The 21,493-nt window shown below is 42.3% G+C and overlaps 1 protein-coding gene across 1 annotated transcript in view; it reads left to right on the forward strand.

The window, feature by feature from the left end:
• The window catches only part of LOC140915637 (organic cation/carnitine transporter 2), a 45,502-nt gene that overhangs the window by 6,154 nt on the left and 17,855 nt on the right, over nt 1-21,493 (forward strand). The window contains exons 2-4 of the mRNA XM_073355644.2: nt 14,276-14,379; nt 17,425-17,579; nt 18,622-18,793. Coding sequence (XP_073211745.1) covers nt 14,276-14,379; nt 17,425-17,579; nt 18,622-18,793 — 431 coding nt within the window. The remainder of the gene's footprint in view (nt 1-14,275; nt 14,380-17,424; nt 17,580-18,621; nt 18,794-21,493) is intronic.

Below are 21,493 nucleotides of genomic sequence, written 5' to 3' on the forward strand. Positions count from 1 at the left end.
CCTACCAGCCTGAATCCTGGCTGCTGGACCCGCTCAGCCCGCTGCCAGTCTGAGGTCCCGGCCCTACCCACATACAGTGGGTACCTACCTTCTCCTTAGTTCTGGCCATTCTCTTCCTCTCTCTCTGCACTGAGCTGAGGGTGGGAGTGCACTGAGCACAGGGCTGGGGGTGAAGGAGCAGGCTGGGGGTTGGGGTGCAGGGTCTGGCCAGGAGCTAGAATGAGGGAGGGGGCTCAGGGTTGGGGCAGGAGGTTTGGGTATGGAGCGCTTACTTGGGCAGCTCCCATTTGGTGGGAGGGGTACAGGTGGGAATGTGGGGGGGGGTGCAGGAGCTCCCATTTGGTGCTCAGGGTGGGGGTAGGGATTTGGGGGGTGCATGGGGTGTGGGGGGGCTGGGGATGTGTGGGGGTGCCAGAGTCAGGGCTGGGGTTGTGGGGGGGGTGAAGGAGTCAAGCAGAGGGCTGGGTGTGTGTGAGGGGGGTACAGGGCTCAGGGCAGGAGCCTTGGGGGTGTGCAGGGCAGAGGGCTGGGTGTGTGTGTGGGGGGGTCAGAGATGGGGGCATGAGCTGGGGTTGTGGGGTGCTCACGGCAGGGGGCTGGAAGGGATATGGCCCGCTTCCCCAAGGCCTTGCCCCTGCTTCTTCTCTGCCTTCCCTCTGACTCTGCTCCTCCCTTGCAAGGGCCATCAGCTGATCGGCTGGCAGGGACAGAGAGGAGGAGGAGGGGCAGGGACCCAGCACACTGCAGGAAGAGGCAGGGGAGCTGTTAAGAGGCAGGGGAACCTGCAGGACCAAGCTTCTGCGCCTTGCCCCCTGTTCCCGCGGGAGGGGGCGGGGAGCGGAGAAGAGCAGGCCGGGCTGGATTTTTAATGGCACCCTGCTGCCTGCCGGCACCCCGTGCCATTAAAAATGGGCTTTTAAAAAGGAATTGCACTTGAAGGATCTTTTTGATTCTACAATATTGGATCATAGAAATGTAGGGTTATAAAGCATCACAAGAGGTCATCTAGCCCAGCCTCTTGTCCTGAGGCAGGACCATGTAAACTTCGACCATCCCTGCCAGGTGTTTGTCCAACCTGTTGGCTCTTTTTAAGAGCAGGTTAGACTTCCAGTGATGGGGATTCCACAACCTTCCCTAGAAGCCTATTCCGGTGCTTAACTTTCCTTCTAGTTAGGAAGATTTCTGAATATGTAACCTAAATCGCCCTTGCTGGTCTTGCTGTACATTCAGTGAACATGATGAATGCATTATCACTGTCTTTTTTTTCTAACCGCCCTTAACATATCTGCAAAAAGAAAAGGAGTACTTGTGGCACCTTAGAGACTAACCAATTTATTTGAGCATGAGCTTTCGTGAGCTGCAGCTCACTTCATCGGATGCATACTGTGGAAAATACAGAAGATGTTGTTATGCATACAAACCATGAAAAAATGCGTGTTTACCACTACAAAAGGCTTTCTCTCCTGCTGATAATAGCTTATCTAAAGTGGTCACTCTCCTTACAATGTGTATGGTAATCAAGATGGGCCATTTCCAGCACTAATCCAGGGTTTAACAAGAACATCTGAGGAAGTGGGGGGGGGGGGTAGGAAAAAACAAGGGGAAATAGGTTACCTTGCATAATGACTTAGCCACTCCCAGTCTCTATTCAAGCCTAAGTTAATTGTATCCAATTTGCAAATGAATTCTAATTCAACAGTTTCTCGCTGGAGTCTGGATTTGAAGTTTTTCTGTTGTAATATCGCAACTTTCTTGTCTGTAATCGCGTGACCAGAGAGATTGAAGTGTTCTCCGACTGGTTTATGAATGTTATAATTCTTGACATCTGATTTGTGTCCATTTATTCTTTTACATAGAGACTGTCCAGTTTGACCAATGTAAATGGCAGAGGGGCATTGCTGGCACATGATGGCATATATCACATTGGTAGATGTGCAGGTGAACGAGCCTCTGATAGTGTGGCTGATGTTATTAGGCCCTGTGATGGTGTCCCCTGAATAGATATGTGGGCACAGTTGGCAACGGGCTTTGTTGCAAGGATAGGTTCCTGGGTTAGTGGTTCTGTTGTGTGGTATGTGGTTGCTGGTGAGTATTCGCTTTAGGTTGGGGGGCTGTCTGTAGGCAAGGACTAGCCTGTCTCCCAAGATTTGTGAGAGTGTTGGGTCATCCTTCAGGATAGGTTGTAGATCCTTAATAATGCGTTGGAGGGGTTTTAGTTGGGGGGCTGAAGGTGACGGCTAGTGGCGTTCTGTTATTTTCTTTGTTAGGCCTGTCCTGTAGTAGGTGACTTCTGGGAACTCTTCTGGCTCTGTCAATCTGTTTCTTCACTTCCGCAGGTGGGTACTGTAGTTGTAAGAATGCTTGATAGAGATCTTGTAGGTGTTTGTTTCTGTCTGAGGGGTTGGAGCAAATGCGGTTGTATCGCAGAGCTTGGCAAGGTAACCTATTTCCTCTTGGTCCCCCCTTCCTCAGACGTTCTTGTTAAACCCTGGATTAGTGCTGGAAATGGCCCATCTTGATTATCATACACATTGTAAGGAGAGTGATCACTTTAGATAAGCTATTACCAGCAGGAGAGTGGGGTTGGGGGGGAGAAAACCTTTTGTAGTGGTAAACACCCATTTTTTCATGGTTTGTATGTATAAGAACATCTTCTGTATTTTCCACAGTATGCATCCGATGAAGTGAGCTGTAGCTCACGAAAGCTAATGCTCAGATAAATTGGTTAGTCTCTAAGGTGCCACAAGTACTCCTTTTCTTTTTGCGAATACAGACTAACACGGCTGTTACTCTGAAACTTAACATATCTGAAAGCTTATCAGTTTGCCCTTCAGTCTTCTTTTCTCAAAACTAAACATGCCCAGTTTTTTTTTTTTAACAGTTCCTCATAGGTCAGGTTTTCTAAACCTTATCATGTTTGTTGCTCTCCTTTGGACTGTCTCCAATTTGTCCACTTTTTTCTTAAGTGCGGCATCCAGAACTGGATCCAGTTCTCCAGCTGAGGCCTTACCAGTGGCAATTAGAGCAGGATAGTTCCTTCCTTTCTTACATATGACAATTCTGTTAATTCACCCCAGAATATTAGCTTTTTTCACAACTTTATCACATTGTTGACTCATTCAATTTGTGATCCATTCTAATCTTTTCAGCGGTATTACTGCCTAGCCAGTTCCCCATTTTTGTTGTTCATTTAATTTTTTCCTTCGTAAATTAAGTTCTTTGCACTTCTCTTTATTGCATTTCATCTTGTTGATTTCATACAAGTTCTCCAATTTGTCAAGATTATTTTGAATACTAATCCTGTCCTTCAAAGTGTAACTTTGTGTTATCTGCCAATTTTATACGCATAATTTTCACTCCATTATCCAAGTCATTAATGAAAAGATTGAATAGTACTGAAACCAGGGCTGACGCTCTGTGGGACCTCACTAGGTGCATCTGCTCATTTTGACAGCCAACTATTGATAACTCTCTTTGAGTATGGTCTTTCAACCACTTATGCATCCAATTTATGGCAATTTAATTTATAGTTAATTTCCCTAGTTTGCTTATGAGACTGTCATGTGGGATTGTGTCAAAAACCTTATTAAAATCAAGATATGTCCCATCTACTGCTTCTCCCCTATCCACTAGGCTAGTAACCCTGTCAAAGAAGGAAATGCTGTGGGTTTGTTCTTGACAAATACATGCTTGCTATTTTTTATAATCCTATTATCCTCTAGATGCTTACAAATTTAAAGTTTAATCATTTGTTCTAGGTACTATATTTGCCCTTCTCCAGTCCTTTGGGACCTCACCTGTTCTCCATGATTTCTCAAAGACAATTGCTAATGGTTCCAAGATTGCTTTAGCTAGTTCTTTAAGTAACCTAGGATGAATTTCATTAGGCCCTGCCAACTTGACTGCATCTAATTTTAGATAAATATTCTTTAACTTCTTGTTTCCCTATTCTGGCTTATGTTCCTTCCCCCTTATTGTTAATATTAGTTGTGTTAAGTATCTGGTTAGAATTTACCCTCTTACTGAAGACTGAAGCCAAATAGGCATTGAACACCACAGCTGTCTTGATGTCACCTGTTCTTAACTCTCCTTCCCGGCTAAGTAGTGGACCTACACTTTCCTTCATCTTTCTATTGCTCCAAATGTATTTATAAAACCTCCTATTACCTTTTATGTCCCTTGATGTCCCTTGCTAGGTGTAACTCATTTTGTGCCTTAGCCTTTCTGATTTTGTTTCTACATGCATGTGCTATTCTTTTGTACTCATCCATAGCAATTTGTTCATGTTTTTGCTTTTTGTGGGATTGCTTTTTGATTTTCAGTTCATTGAAGAGCTCCTGATGGAGCCTTTTACAATTCTTCTTATCTTTCCTTTGCATCAGGATAGTTTGCTGTTGTACTTTTAATATTGTCTCTTTGAGAAACTGCCAAGTTCCCAGCACAGAAAAGTGCTCCTTTTTTGCCTCTCAGTTAATCAATAGCAAAAAGCCAGAGATACTTACCTGAAGTAGCCCATATTTGTATAGCTCAGTAGACAAGCATTTCAGCTCAGTAGACAAGCATTTCAAGTTGTTGCAGTGAAAATGAAGACATCACCACCTTAGACATAACACAGACAATATATTTATAGAGCTAATGTTTCCATGACTCTTTAAAACTAATTTTAGCATTAAAAAAGAAGTTGCTGGCTAGTTCACAATTATATCCATGCTCCTTTCTCCACCACTCCTCCCAAATTCACCACCAGCACCATTGTTTTGGGTTTATTTTATTGTATTGTATTGATTTATAAAGTAATGAAAAAGCTTGAAATTTCCCCATACTTTCTGTACGGATGAGACCCTTGTAAAGGCTTAGCACAACTTCAGGAGAAGCAATTCAAGAAATATACTGTATCCTTTTGTAGATGTGGATCTGGTTTGCATTTTTGGATAGTTTATATAGTGTAATAGCGCACCTTGGGCGTTGGGCACTTGATAAATGTAAATAAATAACACAGAAACGTGTGTGATAATTCTCAGAGGGACAGGTTCTTCCTTCACTTATGCCCATGTTACCCCATTAAGTGTAGTGGTTTGCATGGGTATAGCTAAAGGCAGAATTTGGTTCAAAGTTCATAAGTAGTGAATGGGGAGAATGACAGGTCACTTGAAGGTTCTGCCTTCATTTACAGGGTAGCAGATGGGAGGGAAGCGCAGGGTCGACCAAAATAAAACCGTTACTATCAGCTCAGTTTTAAAAAGGAAATTTTAGCATGTAGAATACTTCCAATTTCTTGTTGTTTTTTATCTTTTATGTTTGCCTGTGCTGGGATCAGAAAACAATAAATGGCAAAGCCTGAAACTGCAAGATTCAGAAAAGTCTTCCTTATATAACGGGTGAAACTGAGCAAGCCTCTAGGGGAAGTATTTGATATTTGTAATGGTCTATCTATGTTTGGTGTCTGTAGGAACACTCTTAAGGAAATAGAACCTCATTAATATCGGAGTAGTGCTTCTGTAGTGGAATAGTTCTTTGTAATCTCATAGACGTTAAGGCCAGAAGGGACCATTATGATCATTTAGTTTGACCTCCTGGATATTGCAGGCCACAGGACCTCACCCACCCTCTCTGGCTGAGTTATTGAAGTCCTCAAATCATGATTTAAGTACTTCAAATTAGAGAGAATTCACCATTTACATTAGTTTAAACCTGCAAGTGGCCCATGCTGCAGAAGAAGGCGAAAAACTCCCAGGGTCTCTGCCAGTCTGACCTGGGAGGGAAATTACTTCCTGACTCCAAATATGGTAATCAGTTAGACCCTGAGCATATTGGCAAGACCCAGCAACCAGACATGTGGGAAAGAATTTTCTGAAGTAACTCAGAGCCGTTCCCATGTAGTGTCCTATCACAGGCTTTGGAGATACTTGCTGCTAGCAGTCACAGATCAGTTACATGCCATTGTAGGCAGTTCCATCATACCATCCCCTCCATAAACTTATCAAGCTCAGTCTTGAAGCCAGTTAGGTTTTTTGCCCCTACTGCTCCCCTTGGAAGGCTGTTCTAAATTAATCTGAGAAACATGTCTACTTCGTGGGGAGTAATAAATTACAAACTACTGGCTTGGCAGTTACTTCTGTAACTTTCCAGGCATACACAACAGTGGTGAAGCTTACTATATAGTACCATTATGCATACAGTAAGATGTTCTCAACCTCCATGGAAAAACTCCCCTATAATAGAATTGCAATTTACATGTTGTAATGCATTGAAAAATTTGTAGTGAAATCAGATCGGAAGTTTGTTATAAGAAGGTTCTCCTATCACTGTACGTTGGTTGGTTGATTTTGATTTTTTGAAAATGGGATACTGTCATATTATCTTGTAAGTTATGGAACGGCTGCCGTCTGAGGAGAGATTAATAAAACTGGGACTTTTCAGCTTGGAAAAGAGATGACTAAGGGGGATATGATTAAGGTCTATAAAATCATGACTGGTGCAGAGAAAGTAAATAAGGAAGTGTTGTTTACTCCTTCTCATAGCACATAGGGGTCTCCAAATGAAATTAATAGGCCACAGGTTTAAAACAAAAGGAAGTATTTCTTTACACAACGCACAGTCAACCTGTGGAACTCTTTGCCAGAGAATGTTGTGAAGGCCAAGACTATAACAGGGTTCAAAAAAGAACTAGATAAATTCATGGAGGATAGATCCATCAATGGCTATTAGCCAGGAAGGGCAGGGATGGTGACCCTAGCCTGTTTGCCAGAAGCTGGGAATGAGCGACAGGGAAAGGTTCACTTGACAATTCCCTGTTCTGTTCATTCCCTCTGGGGCACCTGGCACTGGCTACTGTCGGAAGGCTAAATGGACCTTTGGTCTGACCCAGTATGGCCGTTCTTATGTTTGTATGTTATGTTCTTAGGAGGTCTGACAGAATCACAGCACAAGCTGAGCAGGGTCAAGCCAGGTCATTGTCTGGTTGGGAGTCTTAGGGTTTGTCTACATGGTGCATTAGTCTGCACTAGAGGGATATAAATTGTAGCGTGCACCAGCATGTTGACACTAACAGGCTTGCATGAATCCTGCTGGTGCACCCTAACAGTTCCCTACTGCATGCTAATGAAGTCCTGTTTTGTGACTACATTAACAGTATAATTTACATCCCACTAGTGCCGACTAATGCACCATGTAGACAAGCCCTTAGACACTGCAGGATTTGGTCATGTTAATTTACAAAGTGTTGTTCTTCCATCTGAGTTAGGTAGGATTTTACAGGTGTAGTGGATGCATGTAAAAATGTGGTCTTGACCAGTTGAGGTTACTGAAGATCTCACAAAACTTTTCATAAGAGTTATTGTGTTAACCTCAGTAGCCTGGCCAAATTTTCAGTTAAGGTAATTACAGTACATTCTTCTCTACCTAAACTTCCCCTGCATTTCTGATTTGGTATGATAGTCTTCTTCACTTTTTGTCTTGAATGTTATTGTATAGCTTGGCTGTACTTGTTTTAAAAATCGTAGTATTTCATCAGAGTGTTACTTTCATTCCATTTGTGATTGAAGTGCTATTTGTGAGGAGTTTTCAAAGTTCATTCCTTTTATTTAAAAGGTACTATGTAAATTTTCAGATCATTATTTGATTACGGGGCATATGATGAAAGAATAAAGGAAATGCGAGTTTAACAGGTTGAATTCTCTTATTACTGCTGTGATAGTAATCCTATTTAAGTGTAAAATTAAATTTTTTAAATACTTTCCATTGTTGAATTAAAGGATTAGAAATTCATAATGACTAAATTTATTAAAATGCTTTAAGTTTTGGACCTGAGTTTCCTATAATGCTAGGAATTTGGGGGTTTACTTTGGTTCCAAATGCCCAACTTTAAACAAAACAGGTTGTAGAGAATTTTGGAAATATTCTCCAGAGAAAAGCATTAATTACTACTACAAACAAATTAGGGCTTTGTACAGAGAACAAATCAAACATCTGATAGTGTGAGGGATATTAAGTTCTTTCCACACCCATTTTATTATTTGGCATATAAACAGCAAGGGTGGGTTATGGACTACTATCAGATGAAGAGACTGGGAGTCAGATTACATGGAGTCTGATTCACAGCTGTCCCACAGACTTCTGTGACCTTTGTCAAGTCACATGACCTGTTTGTGCCTCTTCACCTATCATTAATGGAGTGTGACACTCACTTGCCAAGTGTGTTTTGAAACAGATCAAATGTGTAAAATTGTTATTGTTTCACCTACTCTCTCGTTATGACCTTTGCTTTTCCAATACATTCTGTGTGACCCACCTGACCGATATCTTGAAGCTGTTTTTGACTCTGCAGTCAATCGGCCTGACAGTCAGCTTCAAATAATGCAATGTTAAGAGTGTCTGGGAGCTGAAGTCTTGTAAAATGGTAACATTTAAATAAAGTATGTTCTCCAACAGCTTTAGATCACTATACAGCAAGAATACTCTGTGCCCGTGGTTTTGAGTGGTAGGATTCATCATGTTCCTAAACACTGGTGTCTAACATATTAGAAAGCAGCATTTCTGGCAGTTGTTTCACTCACTGCAGCCTCTTAGAATCCTCAGGAGATTTGATTACTCTGTTGCTAACATTTGCATAGAAACGAATGCTGGATTTGAAGACAAAGACCAGGCAGCTTTAAAGATTTATACAAAACGGGGGTGGGGGTGGAAGGAAGGCTTTTTTTATGAACTTATTTTGCTTTTGATGTAACTGGGCCCATTCTCCTCTGCTACGTGGAGTGGCTCTGAGCTAAGAAAAAAGTGGGCAGCAGCTGCCCAGGATATGCTTGGAACCATTGAGAAGACCTTTTGGGAGCCTGGGATGACTGTCATCCCAAGGGAAGAGAGCAGAACCTCTAAAATAGATTTTTGCATGTTATCGGGACAGAGGAACTGAACAGCAAGAGAAGATGGGAGCATGGAAATAAGAATGCCTGTCCCTCTTCACTCCACTTCTGACATACCTGCTATGCCCGATACATAATTGTAGGCAAATTGCATGAACTCTATTAACCTTGTTGAAAGGATATTGGGGAATGAAAATTACTCATTTCTCTGGTCTCAGACATTCTATATTCAGTCCTGGACCAATGCCAAGCAGCACTTCTAGTGGAAAGTGACAACCCAGGTGACCTTTAAGTATAGTGGTGCAGGCTTTGCGTTAGTTACACCTCAGAGCTTTAGTCCCTGCAAGATATCGGGACTGGCTACACCCAGCAGGAAACATGATTCCTAAAGAATGGCAATACTTCGTTATTGTGACAGCGGTGGCTTTGTAGACCACAGTTTATGAACCATTTCCATATGCCACTAGAAAACTGAAGACTCCAGACTTCATTTATTGTGCTCATTCATGACCAAACAAGTCATGAGATATTGGACCTTAAGATTTCAACATTCTGATTGCTATCTGGCCCACACTTTTATTGACCTACTTAAAATGACTTTTTTTATTTTTAACCACTGATGTTCCACAAACGGAGGGCCTTGGAAAGCTGTGATTCCAAGTTGCTCTCATTGGTTTCTGCTTCTAGCAATTCTCAGCATTACAACTCCTAAACCGCTTTATTAGAGTGGAAGAAAAGCCAAGATGGTAATTGGAGTGGCATTTTAATATTGGATATCTCTCCATCTGCTAGTGTAAGTAACCGTTGGCAGAATAGTATGAAAACTTTTCAGTACTGTGAACATTTCCAAGAAATGGCCCTGGGCCAGTGACCAGAAGAAAATTTTAGTCCCTGGACACACACTGTAAGTGGACAGCATGTTACCCATAAAAGCAGGTAGCTAAACATTACTTCATATAGCTAATTCACAAGTACAATAGGACAAGTTGAGAATAATCACTTATGTATGGACTGCTTTTGCCAGTGACTCTATAAATGGCTTGACACAATCTTTGGCCAATTGGATCTTTGCCCCATGTTAGTAGTAATGTATTTAAATAGATGCCCATTTCCATTGGTTGCTGTAGTAGGTGGAATGGGTGAAGGGGAGGGTCTTTACTAATGTAGGATTCGAGATTGGTATTTACTATGCAGGGGGTGGTGCTTTATTGGTATATTTAGTAATAGTCAATTGTAGGTGATTTGATGGATTCAATTTGTTTGGCAATGGCCACTTGCTGTATATTTTCAAGGTGTTAAATGTGCTGTGCTATGCTAAGATTTCCCAGTCAGTTTAGGCTCCCTAGTTTTGTTCAGTGACAGGAATGTAATAGACGCTTTTTTTTTTTTAATTGTTTGCCGTGTATGTCTGATAGACTCTGAACTAGAGAAGAATTCAGAGATTAGCAGTGTGCTGTTTCCTTGTCAAGATAGAATGGCCATTTTTTTTCCTGTGACTTCTGTGTTGTATTATGTAGGAGACATCGCATGTTAGGACATGGAGTGAAGCCATGTTCAGTGAATTCTGACTGAGAGAGAACTTTAAAAGAACAATCTGTATTGCAAACTCCAGTTTGTATAAATGGGACTGTTTCAGGCAAGATTGGTGAAATTTACATTCGCATTGGGTGTGAAAATGGTCTAATCCACTGTTTAGTTCAATATGCAGAATTATTAAAGGGAGTCTCACCAACCTGTTCAGGAAAAGGTTTTGTGTCTCATATCAATAATGGAGAATGTCCAATTTTTAATCCAGTATTCCACTGAGCATCTTTTTTGCATTTAATTTGAGATATTTTTGGAGGACATACCAAGGTTAAAGAGTGGGTTCTTCCAGCATCTGCTGTAACACTTAAAGTAATGGTTTGTATGCAATAATAATGATTAACAGTGCAAAAAAGGCAATAAATATTCCTCTTCTATATCTGGAAAGTAGCTGGACAGTGCATTAATATCTCTCTATTGCTACAGTAACTAGAGTGGACATTTAACTTTAGTAGATGCAATTTGAAATTTTAAAATCTGCAGGACCAGATAACTTGCACCTAAGAGTTTCAAAAGAATTGCCTGAAAAAATATGAGGTATTAATGTTGATTTTTTTTAACAAATCTTGGCGCACTGGGGAAGTTCCAGAGGACATAAAAAAACTAATGCTGTATTAGTATTTTAAAAGGGTAAACAGAATAAACCGGTTAGCCTAACATTAATCCAAGACATAATCATGGGTCATCTGATATGGGAGGAGAACAGAAAAGAATTGAAGAATAGTTGCAGAATTGGAAAAGTTCAGCAAAAAGCTACAAGAATGATCCATGGTCTGGTAATTTGCCGTATGGTAAGAGACCAGCTGAATCTATTTAGCTTATCAAAAGGAAGGTTAAGTGGTGACTTGATCACACTCTGTGGGTACGTCCACACAGGGATAAAAAATCTGCAGCTGGCCCAGGTCAGCTGACTTGAGCTTGCAGGGCTCGGATTCTGGGCTGAAAAATTGCTATGTAGATGTCAGGGCTCAGGTGGGAACCTGAGCTCTGGGATCCTATGTGGGTGTAGGGTCCCAGAGCTCAAGTGTCATCCCAAGCCTGAATGTCTACACAGCAGTTTCTAGCCCCACAAACTAGGCCCCAGCCATGGCTGTGCCGCAGGTCTTTTATCTGTGTGTAGACATACCCTATAGGTACCTACGTAGGGAGAGGATTTCTTTTACTAAAGGGCTCTGTAATATGGTGAACAAAAACATGGAATGATCTCGTGCCTGGAAGCTGAAGCTAGCCAAATTTAGACTGGAAAGAAGTTACATATATTTAACAATGAGTAATTATTGGAACAGCTTACTTAGGGATATTGTGAATTTTCCACCACTCAGAGTTTTAAAATCAAATTGGATATGGTTTAAAAACATGCTCTGGCTCCACCAGAAGTTTATAGATTTGTACATTTTTAAGGCTGGAAGGGACCATTGTGATCATCTAGTCTGACCTGGATTGTTGGTACCAGAGGCTCAGTGGCATGGGGATCTTGGGGAGCCAAAAGGTACCGGAAGGAAGATACTGGACCCCTGAGATTTACCCACACCCCAGAAACAACTTCACTTACAGTCTGAGCCTTTCCCCTCTTTGCCTTCAGACTATTTACCTGTCAGGAGGCAGCGCTTCGTCAGCCCTTAAGGAACTAATAGCGAGTGAAGATGGATCGGGGCTGGATTTTTCCATGGGGGTTCTGGGCCCACTGACAATGCAGTGCTGGGAAGGAGGGACGCTATCTCTCCATTGTGAGCTAGGACTCTAGAGTGGAGCAAATGCTGCGGCCCCTAGATTCCTACTACTCCCTGGTTCCCACTGACCATCCCTATTCCCTGCAAGGAGCCAGTAGTGGGAGGGTAGGCTGCACAGAGAGTAGAGGCAGGGGGGAGCTCATAGCATCTCTGTGCAGGGTTGTGGGACCAGCAGATGAAGAGTGGGCCAGTGTAAGGCTGTTGGCTGGATGATTGTGGGGTGAGTTTCTGCTGATCTGCACTGAGGACAGTTCTTACTTCTTTATGGAAAGGGAGTGGGGTAGGAAGGAGGGCATTTGTGGAGGAGGTTATGGAGGTACTGAAGAGGACAGTATTCTCAATACCTTAGTACACAGCAGAGAGGAACAACTGCAGTTCTCTAAAGGCCTGGATGCTGGATGTTGTCAGCTGGTTTCCTTGAGGAGGAAGCATCTCTGACTTGAGGCTGGTACTCTGCTCTGGGCCCCTGGTTTTCTCCCTTCTGTTGTGCAGGCCTGCTAGTCTTTAAGAACTTAGGACTCTGCAAAGGGCAGTTATCAAGAAGAAGGGGAACTACTGGCAGCTCAAGAGACTGCTTCCTTCTCTGCGATGCAAAGCTCTCCCTTGGATTGCTTTGTTCTCTGACTCTCCCTATTAGGCAGCAGGGTCAGGATCCACTCTTTAAACAATCCGTAGCATTTGTATCAGTGGAACTCTATGGATGAGTGAGACAAGCAGGATTTGGCCTTGCCTCACAGGCAGAGGTGGAATTAGAACTCCTGAGTTTCTGGCTTCCAGTCACATGCTTGGCCTACTATTAAGCGCTCCTCTTCCCCAAAGCTCATTGGTCCTCTGTTAAATCTCTTTAACAAGCAAACTTCAGCAGGGAGTGAATGCCACAACTATTCCTGTGGAGGTGATAGAACAGCTAGCAATGGGTGACTTGGCTTCCCTGCTGGCTTCGTTTTGTTTGGCTCTAGTAAACAATTTTTTTAAAAAAAATTCCAGATAATATGAATAAAATTAAGCCTCTTTCATTACTTACTGTTAATATGTCACTGTAAGATTTAAAGTGCTTTATGAAGGCTTTATTAGTGCAATAACATCTGTTCAGCCTTCCCTGAGCTACGTGAACAGTTGTGAACTATTGCATGCCTTTGTTGATTGGATAATTTTTTCACCTTTCCTTTTCCCCACAATATTTGTCAGTAATGAGACTCAAACACTTGATCTTTTTACTGTATGTGTGTGTGTTTGTGTTTGCATTTCTTGGAAGGGAAGTTTATGACCAAAAATTCCCAAGCAGAATTTCTAGAGCACTGTATCTTTTGTTTTCCCTCTTTTTGCATATATCCTTTAAGCCTAGCTGGGGGGTTTACAGGAAGAACAGTATCTGGAAATTCTGCTCCCGAATAACTGCATCATCTGTACTCTTGGATTGCAAAGCAGAGCAAAACCAAAGTGTTTAGGAGCATATCACAAAACCCAGCTTGCATAACTAGCCACAATGGATAGCTTGTTCTCTGCTCAGTAGAGGCCTGTCTCTACTTAATATTGTTTTGAGGAAGACAGTGTTAAGGTAAGAGAAGTTTCCGTTGCAGTTCTCTGCATTTTGCCCCAAGACAGAAATCCAAAGATCTAATGGAAGACTTTTTAAATTATCCTTTTCTTTTCTTTACTTTAATAGGATGTTTCTTTTGTCTTTCGGGGGAGTTAGATAAGGCCCATAAAGAAACACTGTCACACTAGTTGATTTATCTTTGTTTCAAAGAAGAAAAATCCCTTACGTCAACTTTGGGGGTGGGGGAACTACATGTGACGTGAATAATATATTGTTACTGAGGCCCCAAGTTTTCCAAGATGACAAGGAATTCACCCCTGCTGCAGAATTAGGCCCTGGATTCCAATTATGCCATTTAAATGATCTTTCGTGAAGTTATATTTTGGGGCCTAAACAGGTTGACTTTTTTGTTTGTTTGGTGGGGGCTTTTTTCCTTTCAGAGTGTACGCTTTAATCATTTACCATCAAAGTATTTGGATTAACTTTGGTTAATTTAGAAGAAAAATCAAAGTGTTATTGGTAAACGTTTAATGTTAAGGCTCGCTCTTTTTCTCTTGCAGTGGAATCTGGTATGTGACGATGACTGGAAAGCTCCCTTAACTACCTCCTTGTTTTTTGTGGGTGTTCTGGTTGGATCCTTTATATCAGGACAACTCTCAGACAAGTAAAGTATATACACCAAAACTTATAGTTATCTATCTCTGATTTTCTAAAAGCACACTTAAAAAATTAAATGAGCCAGTGGTGAATGCCTGACCTGTTCAAACTGTAGCAAAGTGGATATACTCTTAGGTTGGGCCAACACTGATGAGAAATGGTCACCAAAAACACTATGGTTATAGCGTTGATACTAACAACGAGAGCACTAATGTGGATTGACTGCTGGCATTTTTACCCCAGACGATCTAATCTCATTGTAGACAGAGCCTTAGCCTGGCATAAAGTCAGCTACCTTAATCAAAGCAAAATACTATTATGGGGCTTATTTTTTTTCCCCAAAAGCCTTTTTTCTGTATTTCAAGTCTTTTTGCAGCCACAAATTAAAACAGGCAGTAACAATTGTTGGGTAGGTTACATAGAACTCAGACCTCTCACTGCCTAATGTGTTGGAGGAAAATTACGGGCTGCTACTGAAAAAATCAGGCCAATGTTCTACTATTTGATTTAACGTGGACTATCTCTTGTTATGGGTACTTACCGCAAACATGTTTTCCTTTCTCTAGCTCAGTTCAATAACTCCCTTTGTACAAGCTTTCATAGTTTCTGTTGTACCCTATGTGGTCAGATTTAAGGTCTAAGTCCAGTAGTTTGTGTTTGTGGAAGCTAGAAAACACGAATACTGTTCACCAATCTCTAATAAAGTGGCTTATTGACCCAGCTACTAGAACTATGGGCTGTCTTGTTTATCAGCACCAGGGTGAAAACAAAATGGAAGCATTCTTGTATTTGAAAAACCCAGTTTTTTTAGTTTCTTGCATTTCAAAATATCTGAGATCTAATGTGCAATACATTATGTGGCATCTACCTGGTTTCCAGTGAAATCACATGCCACCCTTCTACTTTTCTGATTTAATAGTAGTACTCATACATGTTTAACGTCTGGTCTTTTGGGGCCAAATCCTGAAGTTCTTACTTGGACGAAGCACCCGCAAGGATTTAATAGTTTGCCTGAGTAAGGTATTTAGAATCCATCCCTCTCTTCTTACAACAGGGAGGGACTCTGTTGTCGGGCTGTTTAGGAGTGTTTCATCATGCACTCTTAGGGTACGTGTATGCTGTGATAAAACCCCACCACACCAAGTCTCAGAGGCTGGGTCAGCTGACGTGGACTCATGGGGCTTGGAGTGCAGGGTTAAAAATAGCAGTTTAGGCCTTTGGATTTGGGCTGGAGCCTAGGCTCAGAGACCCTTTCCCTCTTGCGGTGTCTTAGGGTATGTCTACACTGCAGTTAGACACTCATGGCTGGCCTGGGCAACTTGACTCGGGCTAAGGGGCTGTTTAACTGCAGTGTAGATGTTCTGGATCTGGCTGGAAACAGGCTCTGGAACCTTCCCACGTCAAGGGTCTGAGACATCCACAACATCTACATCACAATTAAATAGCCCTTTAGCCTGAGTCTCCTGAACCTGAGTCAGCTGGCACAGGCCAGGCATGGGTTTTTACCTGCAGTGTAGACATGCCCTTAGATTCCAGGCTCTAGTGCAAGCCTAAACATCTTCGCTGCAATTTTATAGCCCTGCAGATTGAGTCCTGTGAGCCTGAATCCAGGCCATCCACAGCCCTCATCCGGGCCATCCACAGCCCTGCTGTGTGTCTTTTATTGCAGTGTAGACATACCTTTAGGTTATGACAATCCTGAAGCTAGATTCAGCTCTCTTGCTACCTTAATGATTCCCGAGGAAACATTGCTAAGGAGCCCAGAAACATAACCACTGGTATAGGTACAGAGTGTCTCTTCCAAATGCTAATGTGATTATTGTACCGAAGCAGGCATGATGGACAGCCACATGTTGTCCCAGGAGAGACTAGTTTGGCATAGTTTTGCTCCCAGGGGATTTCTCCTTTATGATATGTTTTACACTCTAGCGCCATCAAGCAGTGTGCCTCAGAAACAGTGTTGCAGACATGTTGGAATCTGCTTTCCTCCTACAGAGCAGGCAGATAGTAATCTGAGAGGCAAGAGTAATGGAGTAAATGGAGAAATAGCAGCTCAGAATGGATTGGTGAGGAAAGGCCTTTTTCTGGTTCATCTGTGCATCTTATCCCTCCAATCTGTCGAAGTCTTATACTGCACTTTGTGGTATCTGGGCACCATTGTTGTCACTCTCTTGACCAAGTTTAATTTTGAAGTAGGGTTACATGAAATCTGTGTTAAGCAGGATTCCCTGCATCAAAGTACATTGTCTGGTACTCTGCTCCTTGAATAGTCCCATTGGAAATCAGTTAGGTTAGTCACAGAGCAAGGTACTCCTCAGTGTAACTGAGTAAGGTTTGCAGAATTGGGGCCCTTAATGACTATAGACTGGCACGGGGCCAGAGTTTTTCCTCTTCAAAAGACTCCACTTCTCTGCCTTGTGTTTACTGTCCCACTCTGGGGCATGGAAGAAAGCACTACTTTTGAGTCACTGACCCCTCATCTTTTGCATTTTAGCGATAATTCACTTTCTAGGTGTTTGCACTTGTCCACACCCATTCCATCATCCCTGAAAAGAGAACCTCCCACCACATTCTCAAAGAAATCTCTTAAGGTACATCTGCACCACAGCTGGTAGCATGCTTCCCAGTGTGGAAAGACAGACAGACACATGCTAGATCTGCTCAAGCTAGCATGCTAAAAATGGTGGTGTGGGCATGCCAGCAGCTTGGGCTAGCTGCCTCAGTACAATCACATCTGTTGCCAGCGTACTCGCCCAAGACAATGCAACCACGGTTATTTTTAGCAGTGAGCAGAGCTAGCATGTGCCTGTCTACCCAGTCTGAGAAGCGAGCTCCTAGTGTAGACATACCCCGAATTGCAGCGCATAAAATTCTTCCACTTTTGGAGTGGAATTTTTAGCTTGTCTGAAATATTTGTTTACTTGTTCCACTTTCTGAGACATTTTTTTCGTTATAAAGACCCCCTATGTGCAAAACTAATTCACTGATCTTGCTGTTATTTTCATGACTGTTTCTTATGTAACCCTTTCATTTTTGTCTTTGTTGATGAAAGGTTTGGCAGGAAGAAAGTTCTGTTTGTGACCCTGGGGGTGCAAACCTGCTTCAGCTTCCTGCAGGTCTTCTCTAGCAGCTGGGAGATGTTTTCAGTGCTCTTTGTCATCGTCGGCATGGGACAGATCTCTAACTATGTGGCAGCTTTTGTACTTGGTATGGGAGTTTGTTATGCATAGCACATTTTCAGTGTTGTTGTTCCCCTGCTCTCCTCATTTACTAATGGTTTGTTTTTTTAGTTTTTCCCAAGCAGCACTGTTAATAAGAATATAACCTGACCAAGCATGGCTAACTCCTAATCCATTTGAAAATTTTCCTTTTCGTAAAATAGCCACACATCAAAATAAAATGCTTTGTTTACCAAATACTTAAATGAGCAAAGGGAGTAAATCAGAACAAGTCTTTATCTGAAGCAAGATCTCTCCAGTGGGAAGATGCAGTTAGATGCACACTCATAGTCATATGTCGGAAGACGTGTAGAATGAGTTGTGCCCAGTTGCTCTGGTGAACTGCTGTTTGGATCCAAACACATGCAAATTGTACATATGATATTGTAATTTTTGATTGTGATCAAACATGTAAGCACAACTTAAGACTTCTTAAAACAATCTGTGATAAAAGTTAAACTGTCACATGGATTCTGTCATTGCATCCATTCTATGATAGCTAAGCAAAGGTGTCTGATTGGAGGACAAGTAAGACTGACTATGAATCTGTTTAAGAGAGATCTCTGAATGCTTTTGTTTTAAAAAGCAACTTCACTGTCTAGAGCACTGAATTCTTTGTGGCCATAACAAAGCCCAGAACAGTTCTGAAAATGGTGTTTAGCTAATTGCTGCAGCAGGCAAAAAACGTGGTTTATTGTTGTAGGTTTTACCAGACTGGTGCCTTTTGGTGTGAGTCCTTTTGGAATCCAGAAGGCTTTTACTCATTGAGTTAGAACAATTTTAGGGTCTAATCACATAGTTTTTATTCATAAAATTACTACCTTTTGGTGCAGAATCAGGCCCTAAGATAGATCTGGCAGCGCCTCTTTAAAACAGGAAAAACTGCAACTGATATAGTGCTAACAATTGTAGCATGTGTGAGGAACAGTTTTGCTAAAAGTAGCATCCGTTCTTGTATAGTGGTAAAATATTTGGCTGCTATTATTTCTGATAAGTTAAAATGCTAATCCACATTCTCTTGTTTTGAACAGGCACAGAAATTCTTGGCAAAACAGTTCGTGTTATATTCTGCACACTAGGCATTTGTATATTTTATGCAATGGGCTACATGTTGCTGCCGCTGTTCGCGTACTTCATCAGAGACTGGCGGACGCTGCTTCTGGCTCTTACTTTACCTGGGCTGCTTTGCATTCCACTGTGGTGGTGAGTGTAAATACTTTAAAAGATGTTTGGCTTCAGAAAGGTTCACCTACAGCTGACAGGGTTCAGACTTGAGGTTAACATAACAGAAATGTGGAATCTGATTCAATATTGGCCTTTAGCAAGAGGTTATGACTGAAACAGTATGAGTGTGTCTGACGTTTCTTTGGGGGTGTTTAATAGAATCATAGACAGTAGAAATCTTTAGTTTTCATTTCTTCTGCCAGATTTTGCCATTGTAGTACAGAATCTTAAATTTCTTTTTTTAAAAAAAAATCTTTAAAAAAATGTATAAAACTACTTTTAAATTTAGGGCTGTCTGGCTGTGAAATTAAGGTTGATTCTTGTCTCAATAGCTCTGGATTTACACTGATGTAACTATGCTGGCTTCATACCAATAGCTGAGATTGGAAACTGGTCTATAAGGGTCATAGAAACACCCAAGTCCTACCTACACTTAAAGCTTCCACCAGTAGTACCGCATCAGGGGAGAATTACTGCTCTGAAGTTGGTTAACGTGGACCTGTGGTTTTCAACCTGTGGTCCCCGGCTCCCTGGGGTCTGCAGACTATGTCTAAGGGATCCGTGAAAGGTGACTATGAAAATAAAGTTTCAGGTCCCAAAAAAGGCATTCCGTTTTTCTTACCAATCAAAAGTATGTGAATAACCCCACCGACAGATCAAAACCCAGAAATATTATCATTACCATAGAAACCCACAGTTAGCCCTTCCTCATGTTGTGTCAAATGTCATGCCAAGCAGGTGCAGCATTAAAAGTTGAATTGTATTCAGTCAACTTTCAGCCTGGTGCCTGAACTTTGTGACTTTGTCCTCACCCATAACTACTTCACACTTGGGGACAATGTATACCTTCAGATCAGCGGCGCTGCTATGGGTACCCGCATGGCCCCACAGTATGCCAGCATTTTTACGGCTGATTTAGAACAACGCTTCCTCAGCTCTCGTGCCCTAAAGCCCCTACTCTACTTGCGCTATATTGATGACATCTTCATCATCTGGACCCATGGAAAAGAAGCCCTTGAGGAATTCCACCATGATTTCAACAACTTCCATCCCACCATCAACCTCAGCCTGGTCCAGTCCACACAAGAGATCCACTTCCTGGACACTACAGTGCTAATAAACAATGGTCACATAAACACCACCCTATACCGGAAACCTACTGACCGCTATTCTACCTGTGTGCCTCCAGCTTTCACCCTGACCACACCACACGATCCATCGTCTACAGCCTAGCTCTGCGATACAACCGCATTTGCTCCAACCCCTCAGACAGAGACAAACACCTACAAGATCTCTGTCAAGCTTTCTTACAACTACAATACCCACCTGCGAAAGTGAAGAAACAGATTGATAGAGCCAGAAGAGTTCCCAGAAGTCACCTACTACAGGACAGGCCTAACAAAGAAAATAACAGAACGCCACTAGCCGTCACCTTCAGCCCCCAACTAAAACCCCTCCAACGCATTATTAAGGATCTACAGCCTATCCTGAAGGATGACCCAACACTCTCACAAATCTTGGGAGACAGGCCAGTCCTTGCCTACAGACAGCCCCCCAACCTGAAGCAAATACTCACCAACAACCACATACCACACAACAGAACCACTAACCCAGGAACCTATCCTTGCAACAAAGCCCGTTGCCAACTGTGCCCAAATATCTATTCAGGGGACACCATCACAGGGCCTAATAACATCAGCCACACTATCAGAGGCTCGTTCACCTGCACATCTACCAATGTGATATATGCCATCATGTGCCAGCAATGCCCCTCTGCCATGTACATTGGTCAAACTGGACAGTCTCTACGTAAAAGAATAAATGGACACAAATCAGATGTCAAGAATTATAACATTCATAAACCAGTCGGAGAACACTTCAATCTCTCTGGTCACGCAATCACAGACATGAAGGTCGCTATCTTAAAACAAAAAAACTTCAAATCCAGACTCTAGCGAGAAACTGCTGAATTGGAATTCATTTGCAAATTGGATACTATTAATTTAGGCTTAAATAGAGATGGGGAGTGGCTAAGTCATTATGCAAGGTAGCCTATTTCCCCTTGTTTTTTCCTACCCCCCCCCAACGTTCTGGTTAAACTTGGATTTAAACTTGGAGAGTGGTCAGTTTGGATGAGCTATTGCCAGCAGGAGAGTGAGTTTGTGTGTGTGTCTGTGTCCCTGGGAAAAAGAAAAAGGGGGGGGGGGTGAGAGAGCCTGGATTTGTGCTGGAAATGGCTCACCTTGATTACCATGCACATTGTAGGGAGAGTGGTCACTTTGGATGAGCTGTTACCCGCAGGAGAGTGAGTTTGTGTGTGTGGTTTTTGGAGGGGGGTGAGGGGGTGAGAGAACCTGGATTTGTGCAGGAAATAGCCCACCTTGATTATCATACACATTGTGAAGAGAGTTGTCACTTTGGATGGGCTATTACCAGCAGGAGAGTGAGTTTGTGGGGGGGGGGGGGGGGGGTGGAGGGTGAGAAAACCTGGATTTGTGCTGGAAATGGCCCACCTGATGATCACTTTAGATAAGCTATTACCAGCAGGACAGTGGGGTGGGAGGAGGTATTGTTTCATGATCTCTGTGTGTATATAATGTCGTCTGCAGTTTCCACGGTATGCATCCGATGAAGTGAGCTGTAGCTCACGAAAGCTCATGCTCAAATAAATTGGTTAGT

Source organism: Lepidochelys kempii, chromosome 8 (genome assembly GCF_965140285.1).
Source record: "Lepidochelys kempii isolate rLepKem1 chromosome 8, rLepKem1.hap1, whole genome shotgun sequence".
NCBI lineage: Eukaryota > Metazoa > Chordata > Testudines > Cheloniidae > Lepidochelys > Lepidochelys kempii.